Source organism: Lissotriton helveticus, chromosome 2_1, assembly GCF_964261635.1.
Source record: "Lissotriton helveticus chromosome 2_1, aLisHel1.1, whole genome shotgun sequence".
NCBI lineage: Eukaryota > Metazoa > Chordata > Amphibia > Caudata > Salamandridae > Lissotriton > Lissotriton helveticus.
Window position 1 is genome coordinate 254405941 of NC_136059.1, and position 21213 is coordinate 254427153.

The following is a 21213-nucleotide window of genomic DNA, read 5'->3' on the forward strand; positions in this document are numbered from 1 at the left end:
GCACCATCATACCTAGATCATGTCCAGGAGTTTCAGGACATCCTCTACTGTGGTGGTGGGGGTGCTCAGTGCTCAAATTAAAAGTCCAGAGCTCCGTGCTCACGGATGGTTTGCCTGTTAATTTTATCATTAAGACACATTTCTCGCCTCATGAATGGAGATTGCCAGTGGTTTGCTTTGTATCAAGTGGCAGTAAATACTGACTTAGTATAGCAAAAATGGTTTAAGAGCATAATCAGACCTTTATTTACAACGTAAGTGCCTTACAATTTTTAGATGTTCGACGATTTATCTGTCCTCTTACCTGGAGTCTCCACTCGCTGGTAGTGATAGGGGTTCACACACACTTCATCTTTTTTAAGATTGAAGGCATATTCACAGTTTTCTATTGCTTTGAGTTCATGATGACTGTGAAGATCAGGCCAGCGCCAAAGACGACAATAAATTACATGTGGCAACCCTTTACGATGAGATACTTGAAGGCGCCCATCGAGTGACCTATTTCGGAGTTTAAAAAAAACAACTTAGTAGAACACTAAAACTGGGAGCAAACAAAAGGTTTACTTTTCTAAAATGGGTATAAAAGTGTAAGAGTTATATTGCAACGGTCATCCATATTGTGAAACACTGCCCAAAACCAAAAACGGTTGGTTTTCTCAGTCTTCTTGCGCATAGACAAGCATTCCACTGTCATCAACAGAAAACACCATACAGGAAAGTGGGAAAGACTCAGGAGTGCAGTGAAAAATAACCAATGGTCAAAAAAAGCTTATGGGATATTGGGGTAGGAGAAAGAGAAAACAAAGATTCTGGTAATTTGGAGCATTCAGAAAACTAGTCTTGAAGAATGCTTTACTAAAGATCATGCAATAGATGCAAATGAAGATACAAGTTTGAAATGCAAATCACAAGCACTGGATGAAAAGAAAAGAAAAAAATACAGCACATGTAGGAAACAAAATAACAAAAAAACAACTTCCTGTTATACCACGTTTATCAACCCTCCCAGCCTCTCAAATTCCCTGGCAAACCAGCCAATCAGCACTCATCTTACAAGGTGAAACCAAATGGTTAAGTGTAAGAAAGAACATTCAAAATCCCCCCGAACAAAAAATTATAAAATGGTTAGCAGTATTTGTTTCTTGATTTTTTTTATGTCTGGCTAAACTGAAACTTGAGAACCCTTTGTCCACACACTGCAGGCGTATAAAAACAGATGCAGATTAATGGGCAGGGAGATAGGAAACTTCATCAGAGAAGCAACAAAAGCTAAGCCAATTCGTTTCCAAGAAACAAAAAACAAATGCCAATAACTTAATTGGAGGTTAGTTACTTCAGATACTCAAGTCTGATCTCAACAGCCATAACCTCGACACGAACTCTTCAATACAAGAGATAAAAAGTCAATTAAAATGTAGAGACATTTATCAGATAATTATAAACTGAATATGCTATCTTGGCTAAATACCAGAACAAGTATGAAACACTGATATGCCCAACCTCAAAATGATCAGTGTTAAAAGATATTTCATTGGTCAAAACATCAGCTGGCAAAAAATAAATGGCATTTATAAAACAGGCCAGCAATGTAATAGAAATGCTGTGCCATATGCTTTATTCACGAAAATATTTGTACCAATAAGTAATGAAACAATCCCACTGAATAACTTAAACCACCCATCCTCCCAGAAGAGCTCTAAGATGTGAGAGTGCAGAATATTCACCTGGTTTGTTCAGAGAAGCTGTAAAGGCCTGTTGTATCCCACTGATCTATGGTATTTGGTGTACTCAGTCCCCAAATTTCAGAGCAAGTGCTGTGCATAAATCGAAAAACAAAAAAGTTGATGTGAACATGGATGCATGGTTGTTCAAAATACCATGATGTAAAACATGGAATGTACAGAATTCTTCCTTCACATAGAAGACAGAGCGTTTCTGCAGATGGCTTGATAATAAATCACACTGAACATGTTCTATGTGAAGGATGCCAATAAAATGAAACACGTGACTCAAGAATAACTGTGATAATGTTTAGAAAACATGACACTTGTGATCTGCAAAGTGAAAAGATTAGCTTGGTTGCAACCATCTTTAAACAGGTTACAACAACAACTTTTAAGGTTATCAATAAGCATCAGACACTAATTCACACAAAGCGTTTGTCTACAAACATGAAACAGTGACCAGAATCAGATAACCTTGGTTTAAACATACGCAACATGAGTACCACTGGACAGGCAGAAGCTCACTGCGTCCCTTTCAAGCCCTCTTGAAAATTGTACAAAAAAGTATATTACTACAGTTATTTTACATTTACTCGATGGGAGCTCTAAGGAAAAGAGCCTGCACCCAAGAAACGAAATTCTGAAAGAAATGTGCCAGTTAAAAAAGTGCCAGAATGGCCATGATGTGCTATTGACAAATAAACAGTGGAAATGAGAACATATATATTGACAAGTATAAACAGACAATGTGTTATGACACAATGATCAACAGCATGAAGGATTATGGGAGCATGATTTACAGATACAAAGTGCATGACAAACCCCACATTTGAATTTCCCAAATACAAGGTAGAAGATTAAAATTACGTACTGAAGCTGTCAAACAGAAAAAAAGGGAAAAAGGGTAGAAATGGACACAAAGAAAATATAGGAGCTGTACAACTGCACGCCATTTGGTGATGACAGTTGTCATCGGAAAGAAGACCTAGTTGGGCCTAGCAGGCTCTTATGATACACAAGAGGTACACAATATTTGGTATTTGCAAATGTTCTCCAAACAAGTCGCTTGAGCAGGACTATGAAAAAAATAATGTGCTTATTCACTTCTCAACATATGATTGTCCGGTCTGATAGGATTGTTGTTGCTAGAACACTCGGTCACTTCATCTTAAATAAAACTATAGTTTGTGTGTATAGGCGTGTGGTGGACGGGTAAAAAAGCATCTACTTACTCTGTAATAGCACCTCTTCGGTTGAACAGTCCCAGAAATGTATTCACACACTGGGTTGTTAATACTATTAATCCTTCGACGAAAGTTGGTAAAAAATAAAGTCTGTATCGTCAACTCCACCCTTGCCAAAACTTTCACCACTTCTACACAGACTGCCACTCTCCAGCTCAAGGTTTGCTGTTCAGAAAAGAAATAGGCTTCAAGGCAAGGCAGGTGATTGAGGCTCTTGTAGACACATACCTTTAGATAACTAATACTTAAGAGAAAGCCCCCACATATTGAAAGATGCTGTGCATAGAAAAGTGACACTTAAATGAATTCAAGAATTAAGTGTAAAGATTTGATGTCTCTTGAGTAACAGAATTCTGATGTCACAAATAGTGTGAGGGCCATTAGCTCTAGAAATCAGCTCAAATTAGCAAAATAACATGCATCAGCAAATGGGTTTGAATAGCTATTCAGTTTACAGCCACGTTTTTACCCACAAAAAAAGAAAACAACATACCTGCGAACAGGTTGATGCTGCAAAACTAAGGAACCCGGATCACTAGATGTAGGAAGCTGGCTCTTTATATAATATACCAGTAAGTGGTTGTATTGTGCAAAGAGTCCAGAAATTCCCCCAGAAGTGTACAAGGCTTAATGTAAACCCAAAGTGCTCTATTTATGGTAGCGTGGTTGAGCAGTATTAGGCTTAACACAGAAGAGTGTAAGACATTTGTTATACACACATTGACTAATAAAAGACAAGACTCAAAAAGGAGATCCACACTGAATTTGGAAATATAAGCCTCTCTCAAGTTTTAAGACCAAGATATACACAGAAAGCGAAGTACGTTTTTCATTAAAAAAAATTTACACTTTAAAAAGTGGACACTGCAATTTTCAGGCTTTGCAATGTTAACCTACGGGAGGAAAACAAAAATGCAGCTTTGCAGGCAAGTACTCGACTTACAAAATCAGTCTCCGGGTTTTGGTGTCAACATCAGGCAAGGTTTAAATCAGCACCAAGAATGCACCACCAGCAGTACAGAAGAGATCGGGTGTAGAGGTCAAATTCGGGGTCAGGCACCCAATGTTAACCAATAGAGACAGGGGGGAAGTCGCGCAGTAAAGCAGTGTCTGGCTTCAAACTCCTGGACAGAAGTTAAGTACAGGCGGAGGGGGCACAAGGCAGCATCAAAAGTGCACCCCCAGTGGCACGGGTGCAAGGGGTGTTCTTTGACGTCGGGAAACAGCTTACCAGGCAGGTTGCGGTCAGTGGGTGTCTTCGAGCTGAGGCTGAAGGCCTCACGGTGGAGTACGGCAGGGGTCAGCCCATGGTGGACTCTGGATAAGAAACGCTGGGTAAACTTTGCCACTCGGGCCATGGGTGTTGGGTTCAGAGATAGGTCCGGAGGCGGTTTCGAGGTTACTCTTTTAAGTTGGTTTCTACTGGACAAGACTGCAGTCCACGGGAGATTTTGAGTCTTTGTTGAAGGTAGGCAGTCCTCCAAAGGCTTTGGCAGTCGCTGGGCTGCGGGGTGGGTCGTCATTTGGCGCAGGATCGTCGAGAGCTGTAGACAGACGGATAAGGCAGGGGCCAAGGCAGTTGATGCCTGTAGTTTCCGCTGGTGCTAAGCTGTAGTGACCAGCTCTTCTTGTGTCATTAGGAATCTGATTTCAGGGTCTGGGGAAGCCACCTAAATACTAGATGAGGGGCATTACAAGGGAGTAACAGGTAGGGACCAATGGGTTCCTTACCACTATTATGCCACCCTCCTGTGGGAGTGGGGCATAGCCCTAGCCCTGACTGGATAAGTACCAATATTTTCAAGATGGTGGGCACTAACAAATGTGCTTTACTTTTCCTTCAGCACCTATGGGGTGGAGTTGACTAATAGGGGCACACCTCCTATACTTATCAAGTTTTCCCACCAAAATTGGGGGCTTGAACCGGGAGATGCCATCTGCTGCTAGCAGCAGAGGCTGGTGTCACGTTACCAAGGCAGCAGGCCTTTGAAGCTTCCCTATTGAGCACTGTGCTCATCCTGGGGGAGAAGGTGTGACACCTCCGCCCAAGATGTGCTTTAATTCTGGCCTCAGAGAGCAGAGGCTCTCGATCCAAGAGTCCTCAAACATGTCTGGTGGTGGCAGGCTGCCTAAAGCCAGTAAAAATCCACACCAGGGTTGGTAGCTTTTCAGGGGGCCCCACTGAGGTGCCTCTGAGTAAATGTTTTAATAAATCCAACACTGGCATCAGTGTGGGTTTAAGATGAGGTGTTTGGTACCAATCACTTCGGGGTTCAGTGAAGCCATTATGGTGCTGAGGAACTAAAGTTGTTGAATTTCCAGCCCATGTACTCTCTATGGCTTCCCTGGCACTTACAATATTAAGGAATAGACTTAAATACTGTAGGGGCATATCTGCTCAAGCAGATATGCCCACACCTGGTATATAGTCCACCCTGAGTTAGGTCTTGTATGGCTCGCTAGAGTGGTGACATACCCATACCTTAGGCTGAGCTAATGTACAAGGTACACGGGTAGTGTGCCATGTTGACTGTCGCATTTCACTGCACCAAGGCATGCAAACTGTAGTGGCAGAGGTATGGCCTTGGTGAGGGGGTCTCTAGGGGACCCTCTTCAGTCTTCATGTCCTAGGTACCAAGGGTACCATTTACTAGGGACTTACATGAGGGGTGAAGTTGCCAATCAAGGTACAGTTTTAGGAATTGAGAACTGGCACAGGGGACCTGGTTGGCAGGGACATACAATCAAAGCCACATTATTTTACAGGCAAAAAGTGTGTGGGGGGTGCTAACCATGTCAAAAGAGGCACTCTCTCACACTAGCACAAAAGAGGCATTACTTTAAGTGAAAGAAATGGAATTCATTTAGTGCAGGTCTTCGAAATATTTGGGAGAAAGTGAACAGACGATTAAAATATTGCGCCAAAGAGATGTAGTTTGCCTTGGTGCATATGATCAAATAGTTTGCACAGTTAATAGCTAGTGTCCCTCAATGGCAAAATCTTCCTTTCAAGCAGCAGCTTCCATGGCTTATCCATTGTTGTTTTTGTGAGATGAAAACAGGGAGCTTAAGGAAAGAGTAATACATTTTAATGCTTTTTAGGCCATGACATTAGAGGTAGTCTAAATTCCTCTAAGCGGAAGCATGTGGTGTGGGGTTATAAGGGTGTCTTAAACTTTGTGTGCAGACAAGACACCAATAGTGCAATCAAGGTCAAACGTTTCAGACCAGTTTAGCAGCTGCAAGTCTTGCCTGTAGCGTCATATTCGTGCAATAGTCTGATCTGAAGCAAAGATGCAAACATTTGATATGGATGTGATCATCAAGGTAAGCTTGGATTTCGTAAAACAAAACATTTTCGCTAAACCGTGGATGCCATGGGGAGGTCAAGTGTGAAATGGTTATCAGTGGCATTAGCCTGATTAAGGATGGATTGATTCCGCCTCTTACCCATTGGTTTAAAAGCTGAATTTTAGGTAGTGCCAGAACATCTGCATAGTTTTTTGACTAAACTGTAAGGCAAGATATTGCCTGATCAAGAAAGGCTGCAAATGCTGCCACTTTGTTTGAGGGTGCTGCTCGCTTGATTTCGCATGTTTTATTTAGTGGGTATTAACTCCAAAGGTTCTTGAAATTTGGATGAATGTGTGATTTTTTTGCAAAAAGGTTTGTGGCAAAAGTGGTGTGATTAATTCATGCGAGGATATAGAGAATTTGGCTTCAGCGTTTGTAAACAGAATTTGAATGGCCTACAGGTATTTATGTGGCAGTGTCGAGTTTGGAAGCATCATTGTGTTCATTTGCAGAGATGATACCTCTGTGGTTTAGTACTGAATTGATGGAGGTTAGTGGTTGCTACCACTAAGGAGAAGGAAAAGCAAAGCCAACTACCTGTAATGCCAGAACCCTCTTTTGAGTATCATCCTTAAATACATACACACTTCATCATGCACGTGTGGGATCCTGGAACACAATTAATAAACCAAGAGGAAAAGTAACACGAAGCCTATTTAAAGACAACATATGCACATTAATGCCAAAAATCACGTGGGGGATAGGGGGTTTACAAAAGGGTACACAAACTAAAGCAGCCTTGCTGCAGAGAAGCAATTTCTTTTACTATTTAAGAAGAGAAATAAAATCATTGGAAATGTTTTCACAGCCATTAGACAAAGGAAACGCTGTTCTGTGAGGAGAGAGCTATACATAAAGGGGGCTAGCAAGCAATTATTTGAATAAAGATTATGAGGAAATAATCGGAAATGAAACATTCAATTAGGAAACTATAAATACAAACTGATCAATTGGAAAACAGCGTGTTATGAGGGAGGATGAATCTCAGATTTTGAATAACTATGATCCCCAAACCCCCACTTTCTATACAAGCCAAATATTAGCAAAGAGCCCTACTGTATCCTTCATTGACAGCCTTCTGAAAAACACATATATAATGAACATTTTGTTTTCTAATTTGTATTGGGGCTAGCATCTTATATTAGAGAGTCATGACATTCTGTAACAAACATATATGATCTACCCTGGGAGAATGACAATTTGTTAATTGGTTTTGGCGAAAAATCATTTTAGGCATCAAACAATGCTTGAAATTGAGATCACTGAGCTTGAAGAAAATACTGAACAGATTATCAAAATCACAGTACTACTTGCAAACAATATTTTCCTTTTTAATGTAGACATTCTGAATATTGAACTGGGTCTCAAGGAACGATTGCACAGGTTATGATGGGTAATTATTTTTTCACTAATACATAAGATTAAAAACGTGAATGCTCCATATGAGGGACACATGGTGCAAATATAACATTTCTGAATGAGTACCTAATTTGTAAACAGATTCCCCAAACGTATTAGATCTGCTGAATCTTACGTAAAGTATGAAAAACAAAATACTGTGCCTTTGTCTGATTGATGATTTATTCATAAAAAGGAATAAAAGTTCAGACAAACATTCCGGGACCATAAATGTGAATAATTGAAATCTTCAATTGACAGGACTGACTAGTGCGAATACACCAGATTTTTTTTTTTTAGACCTCCGGATTAAAATTAGCTAGAGTGAGATACAAACCGGTCTACAGATGCAACTGTAAGAAACAGTATCACATGTGAGCAGTTATTCGTTCGACAATAAAAGGCGTATTCTAAATGAAGAGCTATTGGGGGCAGTGGAATTGCAGTACTTAAGAAAAGTGTAGAAAATAAAGTGCATGTGCTAGACAAAACCAGAATAGGTCCTAGGAGATGCCATGGAAACAAAACAAGTAAAGTAAAAAAACGAACTACTTTTTACGAAAAAGTAAGAGAATACTATTAAAAATTACATCATCTCTCAGTTATCTTAATTACTTAATAAAGTATAAAACAACAAAATATACAAACATTGGAAAATATTAGAACATGAATCATCAATAGAGAATTTAGTAGGTACAAATCCACATTTCAATTCTAGATCCCCCTCTGCGATTTCCTAGCCATTTGGATCAGGGATAAGGAGAATCTTGGTTCAACAAAAACAGTGGTTTTTGTAAATGCTTCAGAAATAAAGGCTGACATAGCAACAACAATAAAATTAAAATACACTGCACTATACGAAAGTGATGAGAAGAAAATCAGGAGCATGATTAACTCTAATTCTGACTTGCAGTCTATGAGGTAGAACGTCTGTTTCAAAAGTACTACGTAGGTAAGGACCAAAGTTCCGCTAAAGAAAACAGTGACAGAACATTGAAGGGCCATATGTACTGCCAACAACACCTATCGGATGGCAAGACATTTCTAAGAATATCAATTCAGAACATTATGGATTTTTGACTCAATATTGAGAAAGAACTAAATGTACATCTTTAAAATCAAAATGATAGATACAACCAAAATACGGTTATCATTTGTTTCCTAGACCATCAAAATTACATAATAAAACAGGAAGGTATTTCAGAGTGTTAGGAAAACATCGTAGATTGAAACCATTGCAGCTAAATAAAGAAGGCAAGATGAAATATATCATTAATCACGTGCTCATCAGAAAACATAGCCCAGGTGGTCAATTTTGAAAAAGTCACATCTATGCAACAAATTTGATTCCACGTGAAATTAGTTACTTACATGTAAGTCCAGTTCTTCGAGGTTGGTATTTTTCATGTAATCATTTCCAGTAGTCAAGCTGGGAATCCCCAGTAAACTTAAGGTAACTTAAATAATTGTGTTAAAATGCACCCAGGGCACAAGAGTACATACACCTCATTTGAAAGAACCCAAAACTCCGCCAGAGAGGTGGAGGAGCGGAGCTCTCCTATTCTTCCTAGAGGCCATCATAGTGAAGATGTCTATGCTCAAGTGCAACAATAGTATAGAACAGAAAATGTGTTCTGACTGGCAGGAAGGATGGTTGTTGACTGCTTGAAAGATAACAATGGCGGAGAACTTGAGTTACAGCAAAGTCAATAATTCCTTCTCCAACATGGAATTTTTCATACATTCAAATGTTTTCGTCAGAATAGCAATCCGTACATCAGCTCATAACCAAGCAGGTTCACGGGAACTGGGGTAGGGGCCTTCTCACTGATGAGTTTACCACTGCTTTCACATCCAGACACTAGTGCTTTGTCAATGTGGGCATGCTCTTCCACGTAGCTGCACCACAGGTGTCCTGCAAAGGCACTCCGGGTCTAGAACACATCGGTCGTCGCTAGGCTACTGGTGGAACGCACCCTCACCTTGGCTGGGAGTAGACACTTCGCCTTGTTAAGGCAGAAATTGATGCAGGCAGGCAGTCAACATGCTATTCCTCCTATTTGACAGGGGCTGACCTCTCTTCCTGTATGGCCGAAGGATAGAAATAGCTGGCTAGATGTGCAAATTACTTTTGTTTTATCCATGTAAATTCAGATGCACCTGTGTACAGCCATTTTTTTTTAAGTGCAGAGCAACAGGCTCACTCAGGTGAAGGTTGCAGGCACTTTTGGCATGACCTCAGAGTTAATACAAAGGGCTTTTGTACTGTAATAGCCTAAAACTCCCTCTCCTTACTGACGCGAGGGCAAGCAAAAGAGTGGTCTTCCAGGGAAGGAACATAAATAGAACTTTAAATCAGTTTTGTGGATCGATTCATAGGTTGGTAGACTGAGTTGGCTTATTACTGTGATCAGTTCCCAATGCACTGGAAAGCACAATAAAGGGCAAAAGTTCCAAACAGCCATTTCATAAATTGTTTTACAATCTTTTGTGAGAACAAGGATTAAAAATAAACAGGCTTTTTGCAGGTTTACCCCACCATACTTTTTACCCTAATTTTCAATACTAAATGGTGCATGCTTGATTGGCTTGTCCTCGCTTGGCTTGTGCTCAATTGGCATAGGTTAAATTACTTCTAAGTCCCTAGTACATGGTACCGGAGGTACCTATTGCATGCAAGTTAGTGTTCCCCATAGACTGATGCACTGGTTGTGCCACCCTGAGAGGGACAAGGTAAAATATGGTTCCCAGGATGCCAACGCAGTCTCGAAGGCAGATTTCAATTGCTAACTGTAGTTTGCCATTTGAGGTCATAGCAATCCCCAAACCTCCCCTTGTAATATATGTATGTCACCCCTACGGTCGGCCAAACAAGATGTAAGACAGGTTGCGGTATGTTAAAAAGGGGAATATGTACTTTTCATTGTCCCAGCAGTAAAAAACAAATTTACATTTTTACTGTGGAAAGGCTACTAGACCCACTGGAAAGAACATATTTACAAGCAGACACCTTAGCCCAGCTAAAATGTGAATGGGACTTCTAAAGTTGGTACTGTGAGGCGTCAAAATAATCAGTGCATTCAATTCGATTTAATGGTTAAATCAAATGTAATGTCACTGGTGGACAAAGGGTAACTTTACAACTTGCCACTTTAATTGGCCAGGGTTTTCAATGCCAGTTTACTGTTGTACTCTGGGTCCGTCCTGCAGTCAGCTTTCTGCCCTCCTGGGAAGACGCACTAATGACTCCCAGGAAAGATAACAATAGAGGCCTGCCACTGGAGAAGGTGTTAGCTCCCCTAGGCAGGAAGCCACACGGTGTTAACCCAAAAAGTGAGCTTCAAAAGGTGAAGCCGCCTCTGAAGGGCAAATGAGGAACTGGTGAGAGGGACTGCTCAATTGTATAGGTATACAGGCTGGCTCTGATTACAGGGAAGGGGAAGCCAGTTTTCAAACCGGTTTTCAAGGGGTGTGTAGCCCCCTTGGCAGCCACACCTCTGGTTTGAGCTAGGCAGCTCTGGACGCCGAGAGAGGGGTTCTGCCATCTTGGAAGTGGGCAGAAGGGTGCATCTTTGGATAGTCAGATTTCACAGTCCACAGGCATTAGTCATCAGGAGGGAGGTGAGCTGGTGGCCCATTGGCTACCAACAGCATCCTACGCAGAGGGCATTTAATTTCTGAGCATAAATAGGGCCCCGTTGACACCCAGAATTCATATCTCGACTGGACTGGAAGGACGACCGAAGAAGAACTGACCTGCCGCACTGTGGAACCAGCAAAGAGGCTGCGCCAGCGTGGCCTGCACATGCTGAACCTGGTGGCAAAGGAGAGGGACTGTGTCTGCTGGGGCAGAAGTCATCTCCATTGCCCAGCCAAAGCCAAGAGACTACAATGGGTAGTGAGATGGCCCCCTATTCACAGCACAAGGACACACAGCTGAGAAGCCTGCTGGGGCAAGTTGGCAGCCCAATGTCTTTGACCTGTTGACAACCGCCGCCATGCAGCACCAGGGAGCAGGACCCAATGCACCAAGTTGCACCTGAATTTGCAGAGCCCAGGACTGTTGTTGGAGTGCGTCTGGGACACTCCGAGTTGAGGAGAGGAGTTGGCCTAATGGCTAGGGCGGTGGACCTTGAATCTGGGGAACTGGGTTCGGGTCTCTGCAATGACGCTGAACATCCTGTGATTCTAGGCAAATCAGTTAATCTCCCCATGCCTAACAAAAAATAAATGTGTCCACATGTGATGCAACTGGTGCTATGTAAAGCGCTCCGATACCCGATGTGGGTCAAGTGTGCGCTATATAAAACTCTGTAAAGTAAAAATAAGTTATCGACCCAGCAAAGATTGGCCTGTGACACTGGACTAACGGCAGTCCATTGATGACTGGATTTCTGCCAGCACAGAGAGGAATTTGAAGGATGTTGGCCCTGTGACCAGGACCACCTCACTCCTTTTTGTACTGAGAAGTAGTCGCAGCAAGATCCTTGTCAACTGGATTGCATCCACAGCATTCTTTGAGCATCTTCAGCATCCTTCATCCCTTGCATCAGGACCACTTCCATAGGAAAGCCCTGCAAAGTATAAAAGTGCATGGGAAAGACTGAAGCCTGCTTCCCCAACTGAGGTAACTATTTCTGAGGAACTTACTCCTCCCCTGACAGGGTCCCTACTGGAGTAGGTCACCTAAAATGACTCTAAGTGTCCGCATTCCTACGACCCAAACTTTTTTGTAAAAATGTTTTTAAATATCAAATTTGTTTAATTTACCAATGCTTGTTTGTGGTTGAAATAAGGATTATGTTACTTACCCTTTGAGCATCTGTTCTTGGCATGGAGAGCTGTAGATGCATGCTTTGCAAATCCCTGCAATCTGGTGTTGAGTCCGGATGTTTTTAAATTATTTTTCTTCAAAGAGGTCTTTTCCAGTCATGATGTGGGGTGACTCCTCCTTTCGGTCAGAGTGCGCATGGGTATCGACTCCATTGCTAAACTGTTTTCCCGCAAGACGGTGAGAATGGAGTAAATTAGTGTGGTATAGAGAGGTCAATGTGAGCATAATATGAATAATATTCATTGGTGTCCAGGGAGGAGCGAGGGCACATGTGAATCTATAGATCTACATGCCAAGAACAGATGCTTACAGGGTAAGTAACATAATTTGTTCGAGGCATGTGTGATATAGATACACTTGCATTGCAAAGACTGTATAGTAGTACCATCTGAAAGTGGTGGCTAAGCAGTGGGCATTGCAGTTGTTTCAAAAAGTGTTCTTAGGACTGCTTGTCCTACATTAGCTTGCTGCTGTGCTAATACATCCACACAATAGTGTTTAGGAAATGTGTGTGGTGTAGACCTTGTACCTGCATTATAAATGTCCGCTATAGGAATGTTACCTAAAAAGGCTATGGATGCTCCTATTTTACATGTACAGACAAAGTTCTTTTGGCTTTGATATAACATGTTTGAATAAATGTAACATTCCATCTAGAGATACGGGATTTAGAGATAGGTTTACCTTTATGAGGGGGAGAAAGAGCAACAGAAATTTGTCTTGCAAAAGTCTTTTGTTCTGTCAATATAATACAATATTGCTCTTTTGACATCTAAAGTATGAAGTGCTCTTTCTGCTCCAGAATCAGGTTGAGGGAAGAAAAAGGGTAACTCAAATTGACTGGTTAATATGCAAAGCAGAGAATACTTTTGGAAGGAACTTTGGGTTAGTACGAAGAACCACTTTATCTCGATGGAGTTGGAAAAATGTTTCTTCTAAAGTTAATGCCAGAAGCTCAATGGCACGTCTTTGTGAAGTGATACCAATCAAAAAGCCGCCTTCCAAGAAAGAAACTGCAGTGGACAATTGTGCAACGGTTCAAAGGGTGGACTCATAAATCTTGTTAGAACAATATTAAGTTTCTATGCAGGTCGAACTTTTGGTAGAATCACCCTTTTAAGCCCTTCTACAAAGGCTTTAATTACTGGCATTTTGAATAGAGATAAGTTTAGTTTAGTTTATGACATTTGTTAAGCGCTTGGTTGCACAGAGAACAGTGCGTCCCCGCGCTGACGACCCTACCTACATCTCTTCAGCTTGGCTCGCAGAGGGTGAACACAGGGACACGAGTGGACTATACTGAATTTAACGTGGGGAAAAGATGGGTTTTCAGCCTCTGTTTTGTAGATATACAGCCACTGCTGCAAGGTGTAGGTGTATGCATGTGTATGTAAGGCCTGCACGTAGCAGATGTAATAAATAACAAATGATTTGTTGTATAGAAGCATCTAGAGCTTCAATTGTTTGGTTTTTACAATAAATAACAAACCTTTTCCACTTTGCGGCATAGTATGCTTTAGTGGTAGGTTTTCTTGCTACTTTAAGAATTGCCATGCAATTTGATGGTAGATTAGGTATCTAAATTTTATGTCTTCAGGAGACAAATCGCTAGGTTGAGCTCCAGGGGGTTTGGGTGTCTGATTTCTCTATGGCTCGTGAAGGTTTGAGGTGAGGTGAAGCTTTTGGTGCGGGACTACTGAAAGCTCCAGTAGAGTGGTGACCCATGGTTGACAAGCCCATGTAGGAGCTATCAAAACAAGGGTGAGAGATGTTTGCCTGAGTTTCCTAACTAGAAATGGAGGAAGGGGGAGAGGCGGAAAAACATAAGCAAATATCCCTGACCAGTTCATGCATAGAATAAACAAACCAGATTGCCGGGCAGTGTTAGTTGATTAACAAGTACACACCTAGTATAATGAATTGCTAGGCTGACAAACCATTTGTGTTTTGGTCACTTGTATTTTTATAAAGAAATATTATGAGAAATTGTTTATGGCAACAACAAGGATTCACATCACATTTACAAAGGTTCACAAATGCATTGAAAAAACCATAAAGAATACATTAAGTCAAAACATACACATATAACAATTGTGTTAACATAAATGAGGACAACTGTAGAATGCCTCAAAAAAAATTCCTTTGTAGAGGCACCAATCCTGAATGCAATTAAACAAGTGGACAACTAAGATAACAAACTAGCCTACTTGTTATGACCACCACTAGATACACATAAAGCGGTTCAACATATGATGCACAACATAGGAAGACACAAAACTATGCAACAATGTAGAGTTGTGTATGGGTTATATTCCTATTGTGCCCTAACAGTTCAGTATCTGGGTGGAACAGGACGCCGACGCGTTTCGAACCCGTTGAGTAGTTTTAAGGGTTCTCCTCAGGACAAGGATTGGAGAGGTCGTTGTCACTGTGAATTGAGTTAGAAACATGGTGTCAATGGAAGGCTGACTACTACCTCACTTCAACTCAAACACTGTGAATTAATGGTTAAATACCTTATTCTGGGAATATCAGGATGCTACCTGTAAGGAAGGTGATATAAACCCTAGTTAGTCCCTGTTATGTAGGAAATGCTCTGAGCCACTATGTAACGATAAAAAAGGTTATCCCATTTGGAGGCACATACCTTGATGTTTGATGTGCGAAGCACAAATGAGGGATGCTGATATGACTAAGGTCGGGAGGTGCGCCTAAAGAAAATAAATACGAAGTATTCAAATTTTATCTCTTGACAAAGAAACTGTTCGTGATTTGAATTACTCGTGACTGGGAAGCCAACTGAGTCCTACCTTTCTGTGCCAGTGATTGATTTACAGCACGAACACAGGCGGCAGCCGCCGCGGGTTCGGCAACTAGAAATCAAGAAGAGATGCGGGGGTTAGCACGGTTCTTGAACCGCACACGCGCTGGCTGTTAAAAAGAGTGTTGAGAAATGTTTAACTCACATTTGGAGACGAATGAATCGGCGATGTACAGCGGGCTCCAGACGGCAAGAGACAGACAACGCGAGTGCAGGAGGGGGCGTGTCCAAATGTATTTAATGCGCCAGGCGTGTAAACAGCCTGATGGGACACGTAGTCCAATTACACAAATGCCCGCTAGGTACAATGAAATGGCACAATCAATGGGAATGATATATGGACAATGGAGGAGCGAAGGCAATCTAAAGGCGGTCAAAGTGGAATTTATGGTCTCTGTTAAAAGATCAGGCACAATTTTACTAAGGTGTTATGGGGGGCTCAGAAACTAGAGGGACACCTCAAGGAAGACCCCAAAAGAGGGTTTAACAATTAACAGACGTACTGTGTGTTAATGCGTGGTTGCACAGACACATGAGCAGCAGGCAGCGCAGGCAAGCAATCGCTGTGTCGCTAAACATCAAGGTATGTGCCTCCAAATGGGATAACCTTTTTTATCGTTACATAGTGGCTCAGAGCATTTCCTACATAACAGGGACTAACTAGGGTTTATATCACCTTCCTTACAGGTAGCATCCTGATATTCCCAGAATAAGGTATTTAACCATTAATTCACAGTGTTTGAGTTGAAGTGAGGTAGTAGTCAGCCTTCCATTGACACCATGTTTCTAACTCAATTCACAGTGACAACGACCTCTCCAATCCTTGTCCTGAGGAGAACCCTTAAAACTACTCAACGGGTTCGAAACGCGTCGGCGTCCTGTTCCACCCAGATACTGAACTGTTAGGGCACAATAGGAATATAACCCATACACAACTCTACATTGTTGCATAGTTTTGTGTCTTCCTATGTTGTGCATCATATGTTGAACCGCTTTATGTGTATCTAGTGGTGGTCATAACAAGTAGGCTAGTTTGTTATCTTAGTTGTCCACTTGTTTAATTGCATTCAGGATTGGTGCCTCTACAAAGGAATTTTTTTTGAGGCATTCTACAGTTGTCCTCATTTATGTTAACACAATTGTTATATGTGTATGTTTTGACTTAATGTATTCTTTATGGTTTTTTCAATGCATTTGTGAACCTTTGTAAATGTGATGTGAATCCTTGTTGTTGCCATAAACAATTTCTCATAATCTTTCTTTATAAAAATACAAGTGACCAAAACACAAATGGTTTGTCAGCCTAGCAATTCATTATACTAGGTGTGTACTTGTTAATCAACTAACACTGCCCGGCAATCTGGTTTGTTTATTCTATAAGAGTGGTCCGGCCGGTCAGAGACAGGACCCAGCCTTTCTTCTTTTTCCCCAGTTCATGCATAGGGCATTGCCTTTGGACAGAGGGTGTGGGAACCTGGAGGGGAAGTATGGGAGGAGGACTTGGGCGAGGCGTTCCAATTCGTGGACTTATTGCCGCATCCTGTTGAGGAGGTCGGCAAATTTGTGGTCTGTCCCGGGAAGGTGTTCTGCCCGCAGTTGGATTTTGTGATGTATTTCCCAACTTCAGATGGTCTGAGAGAGGCGTGATAACTAGAGAGAGTGTGCGTCCCCCTGTCTTTGTACATAGTACATGCTGTCATATTGTCCCTCCAGACTAGGACAACTTTCCCCATCAGGTGAGTTAGAAATTCTTTTAGCGCTAGGTGAACAGCTAGAAGCTCCAAGTAGTTGATGTGAAGACTCTTGTGTTTGGTGTCCCATAGACTCTGAATTGGTAAATGTGGTAGATGGGCACCCCACCCTGTAAGGGATGCGTCCACTGTGAGCACGATCTGTGGAACAGGGTAGGTAAAGGGTAGCCAGCTTGATAAGTTGTGTGTTCCACCATTGCAGAGAGAGATGGGTGAAGCTGCCTACCAACACTGTATCTTTTATTTGACCCTGTGATTGATTCCATTGACGTGCTAAGCATTCTTGTAGAACACGCATGTTTAATCTTGCATAAAGTATTATCGCAATGCATGATGCCATAATTCATGAATACATGAAAGTTCTTACTGTTAGATACAGATTGCTTTGAAATTGTAGCAGCAGTGTCTGAAAATTGTGAATTCTGGGTGCATTGGGATAAGCTAAACCTGTTTGAGTATTCAGCATAGCTCCTAGATCGAGTTGTAGGTGTGCAGGTTGGAGATGGGATTTGTGCGCATTTACTGTGAAACCAAATTGATGAAGATTTATTGTGATTTGAGTGTGTTGTAAACACTTGAGATGTGTGTTGGCTTTGATGAGTCAATCGTCTAGATATTGGAAGGCATGAATTTGTTGTCGTCTTCGGTGAGCTTCTACTACTGCTAGGCATTTGGTGAATACTCTGGGTGCAGCAGTTACACCGAATGGGAGTACTTTGAATTGTTAGTGGGTTCCTGCTACCTCAAATCTGATATATTGCTGGGTGAATATGGATCTGAAAATATGCATCCTTTAAGTCTAGTATTGACAAAGTTGCCCTGCTGTAAGAGGAAGCACCTGTTGAAGTGTGACCATATGGAAGTGTTCAGACAGTATGTATGAGTTTAGAGGCCTGAAATCAAATATTGTTCATAGGCAACTGGCCTCTTTTGGGATTAGGAAGTAAAGTGAAAAAAACCCTGATCCTCGATATTGTATTGGTACTGGTTCTATAGCTCCTTTTGTCAGAAATGCTTGTACTTCTTCTTTGAGCAGATGTTGATGCTCTAGAGAGAATTTGTGAATGCGAGGTGGAATACTGATGAGCTCCAGGCAATAACCATGTTGGATAATGTCCAACACCCATTTGTCTGAGGTTATGGATTGTCAAATGGGAAGAAATCGATGCAGTCTTCCCCTGACAGGTGTATAATGATCAGGGAATGGTTAACATGAAACTGCTTGCTAGGATATGGAAAGGTAGATGTTGACGTACCAACCTTCCAAATTGTTACATCTGCAACCACCTTTGTAAATTTCTCTAGAAGTGGAGGATTGATTTTGAGGTTATTAGATGTACTTTTCGAACCGCCCCTATAAAAAGAGCCTCTGTTAGAGGGTGACTATAGCGCTCCCCTAGAGTTTGCCACCTCCATGTCCTTTTTCATTTTCTCAAGCGAATCATCTACTTGAGGACCAAAAAGATAATCCTTATCAAATGAGGCATTAAGTACTGTTTGTTGTACCTCTGGTTTAAATCCAGAGATTGTCAACCATGCGCGTCTTCTGAGGAGAATACTGGTGTGAACTCCTCTGGCTGCGGTGTCAGCAGGAATTGGAAATTCATTTTCCCTACAGCCGATTTCATGTCCTCTTTACGTATGCTACTCTGGAAGATATTGGAGTCTCCCATTTCGTCCCAGTGGTCCCCATCGCACCTAGCCAAAAGACCTTGTGTGTTGGCTATACGGGAATGGTTGGCTGATTGTGCAGCCACCCTTTTGACTGAGGCATCTATTAGCTTGGACCCCTTGCCTGGAGATGGTGCATCACATGAAGTTTGTGAATTTATTATTTTTGCGAGCAATGGACATGACTAAGGAACCTGGCCCTTAATAAAAGTTGGGTCAGAAGATGGAGATATATATTTTTTCCAGCCTAGGTGTTCTAATACGTGCCATTACTGGATCTTTAAAAATATCTTCAGCATGCCTCTTCATAACCTTTAACATAGGTAATGACTGTTGTCTTATGTGTGGTTCCTAAAGTTTCAAATAAGAAATCATCTTCCAAAGATTCCTTATGTAATGTGACTCCATGTTATGTGGCTGCCCTAACAATTAACTCCTGATATGAGGTGTTATCAGGAGGGGAAGGTTAGGAGGGTATAGATATGGGTCTGAGTCTGTAGGAGGATTTATATTGTAATCATCCCATCGATCTGTTGGTGGTTGTACGCAAGTGTCATTTCCATCCCTACATCAGGATCTGTACATGGTAGATGGTGGAGGAGTATGAGTAAAAGGGTGAATCGGGCTAGTAACCATGTCCTTTTTCTTTAAAGGGATTTTATATCCTTCATTTATTTTCCAATTGGAGGATGGTATCACTAGCTTTGCGTAAATATGTCAATTTTCTGGATTTATATAATTCTTCTTTTGTTCTGGGTACAGCTTTTGTTGCATGGTTCCCAGAATTGGCTCCAGAGGCTTTTGCATTTTTCTGTTTTGGCACCAAAATTTCCGGAGGCAGGCTGGATTTGTCTTTCCGAACCAATGTTTTAGGTGCGGAGGATGTGGTATATCGACTCGAGCCGGAAAGGCTTGACGTGCGCTTTCGGTGCCAATCAGGTGGGGAAATTAGGGGTGTTCAAAGCAAAGCCTCGGTGCCTACCATGGCCGGATGGCAGTGGTGGCCCGGAAGCCTTATATTTAATGAAAGCGGGTCTTGTAGGCAAAGGGGCTTTGATACTCAACACCTTGACCAGCTGGATCATGATGAGACACCAGTTCTATCTCAAACTCCGAGTCGGAATCTTGGAGGAAAAGGCCTCTTCTTCCACTGCGGACGCTTCCATCTCTTCCCGTTCAATATCTTCTCTGAAGATATCGGGGAAGCCTCTGATATTTTATTCGCTGCATTTCTTTCCCTCAAGTCAGACTGTTTCGGAATGTCTTTTTTGAGTGAAATGAGCGACAGGCATCACAGTCTTATTCCTTGTGCTCCGGAGTCAGGCACAGGTTAGACTTTGTGAAGGTCGGTGCGCAGATATGTAGAGTGGCAACGAGGACAAAATTGGAACGGAGTCTGTTCCATCGGCAGATTACTCAATGGTGTTTGATTGAGTAGAAGCGAAACAAAATGGGCTAGGGCCAAAGGCCGCGGTTGGAGTACTCTCGATCCAACTAGGAGAATTTTTCCAATTTTTAACATGCAGAGTGAGGGAAATGCATTTGAAAGAAAACAATCCAACAATGGAGTCTATGCCCATGTGCACTATCACCAAAAGGAGGAGTCACCCTACCTTGTGAATGGAAAAGACTTCTTCGAAGAAAAACAATTTGCAAACATCCGGGCCCAACACTAGATGTAAAGAGTGTGCAAAGCATGCGTCTCTACAGCACACATGCCTCGAACCTTCATTTACTATGCCTTGTAAATTCTATCTTTCCGGAACCCTTAGATGCATCTTTTTTATTGTGGTGTCTAAAAATACAAAAAAATGCAGCGTATTTTTTATAAAATGGTGACTTATTTTGTAAGTGTCTAGACCATGGGTACTCGCAAACATTTTCCCAGGGGTCAAAAACTACATCTGCAATGTGACCGAGGGCCGAAAGGATGCCAGCATGGTGGCGGTCGGGGCGTGGGAGGTGTAAGGTGGGCGTAGTGGAACTCCCAGCTTCCACATTTGACCTAACTGAAGATCCTGGACAATTTGTTTTATTTTACTTTGTCAATTGCCATTATTGTCCGGGGAGGGGAGGCATAAATGTTCAGGTTTCTAAATTCATGTTTGAATACGGTCCTTTAAAAAAAATAAAAAATTAAACCGCATGTCACTTTTATAATCTGATGTACTACGGTGAAATGCTTTTACGGGTTAATGAAAAGCACTTTTTGAATTTTGAAGGGACTTTATCATATTTGAACACGTTTGCTTCAAAATGTCTTTAAAAGTTAAGTGGTGCAATACAGCTTTTGTGCTTTTTTTGTCTACTTCGGTTCAACTGTGAATAAATGCTTCCCATCTATTTAATATCTTTATAAATATTAGTGCTCTGTAAAGTAAACAGCAGCCTAGTGCTGCTTTCAACCAGGGGCCAC

The 21213-nt window shown here is 41.7% G+C and overlaps 1 protein-coding gene across 4 annotated transcripts in view; it reads right to left on the reverse strand.

Annotated features, from left to right (window-relative positions):
* SMAD2 (SMAD family member 2) overlaps positions 1 to 21213 on the reverse strand; it is a 317920-nt gene that overhangs the window by 181118 nt on the left and 115589 nt on the right. For 3 of the 4 annotated variants that reach the window (XM_078674778.1, XM_078674776.1, XM_078674777.1), the window contains exons 5-6: positions 1725 to 1814; positions 305 to 498 (exon numbers count right to left, since the gene is read on the reverse strand). In XM_078674778.1, the coding sequence (XP_078530904.1) occupies positions 305 to 498; positions 1725 to 1814 (284 nt within the window). The remainder of the gene's footprint in view (positions 1 to 304; positions 499 to 1724; positions 1815 to 21213) is intronic. The other variant, XM_078674779.1, reaches the window with a different exon arrangement.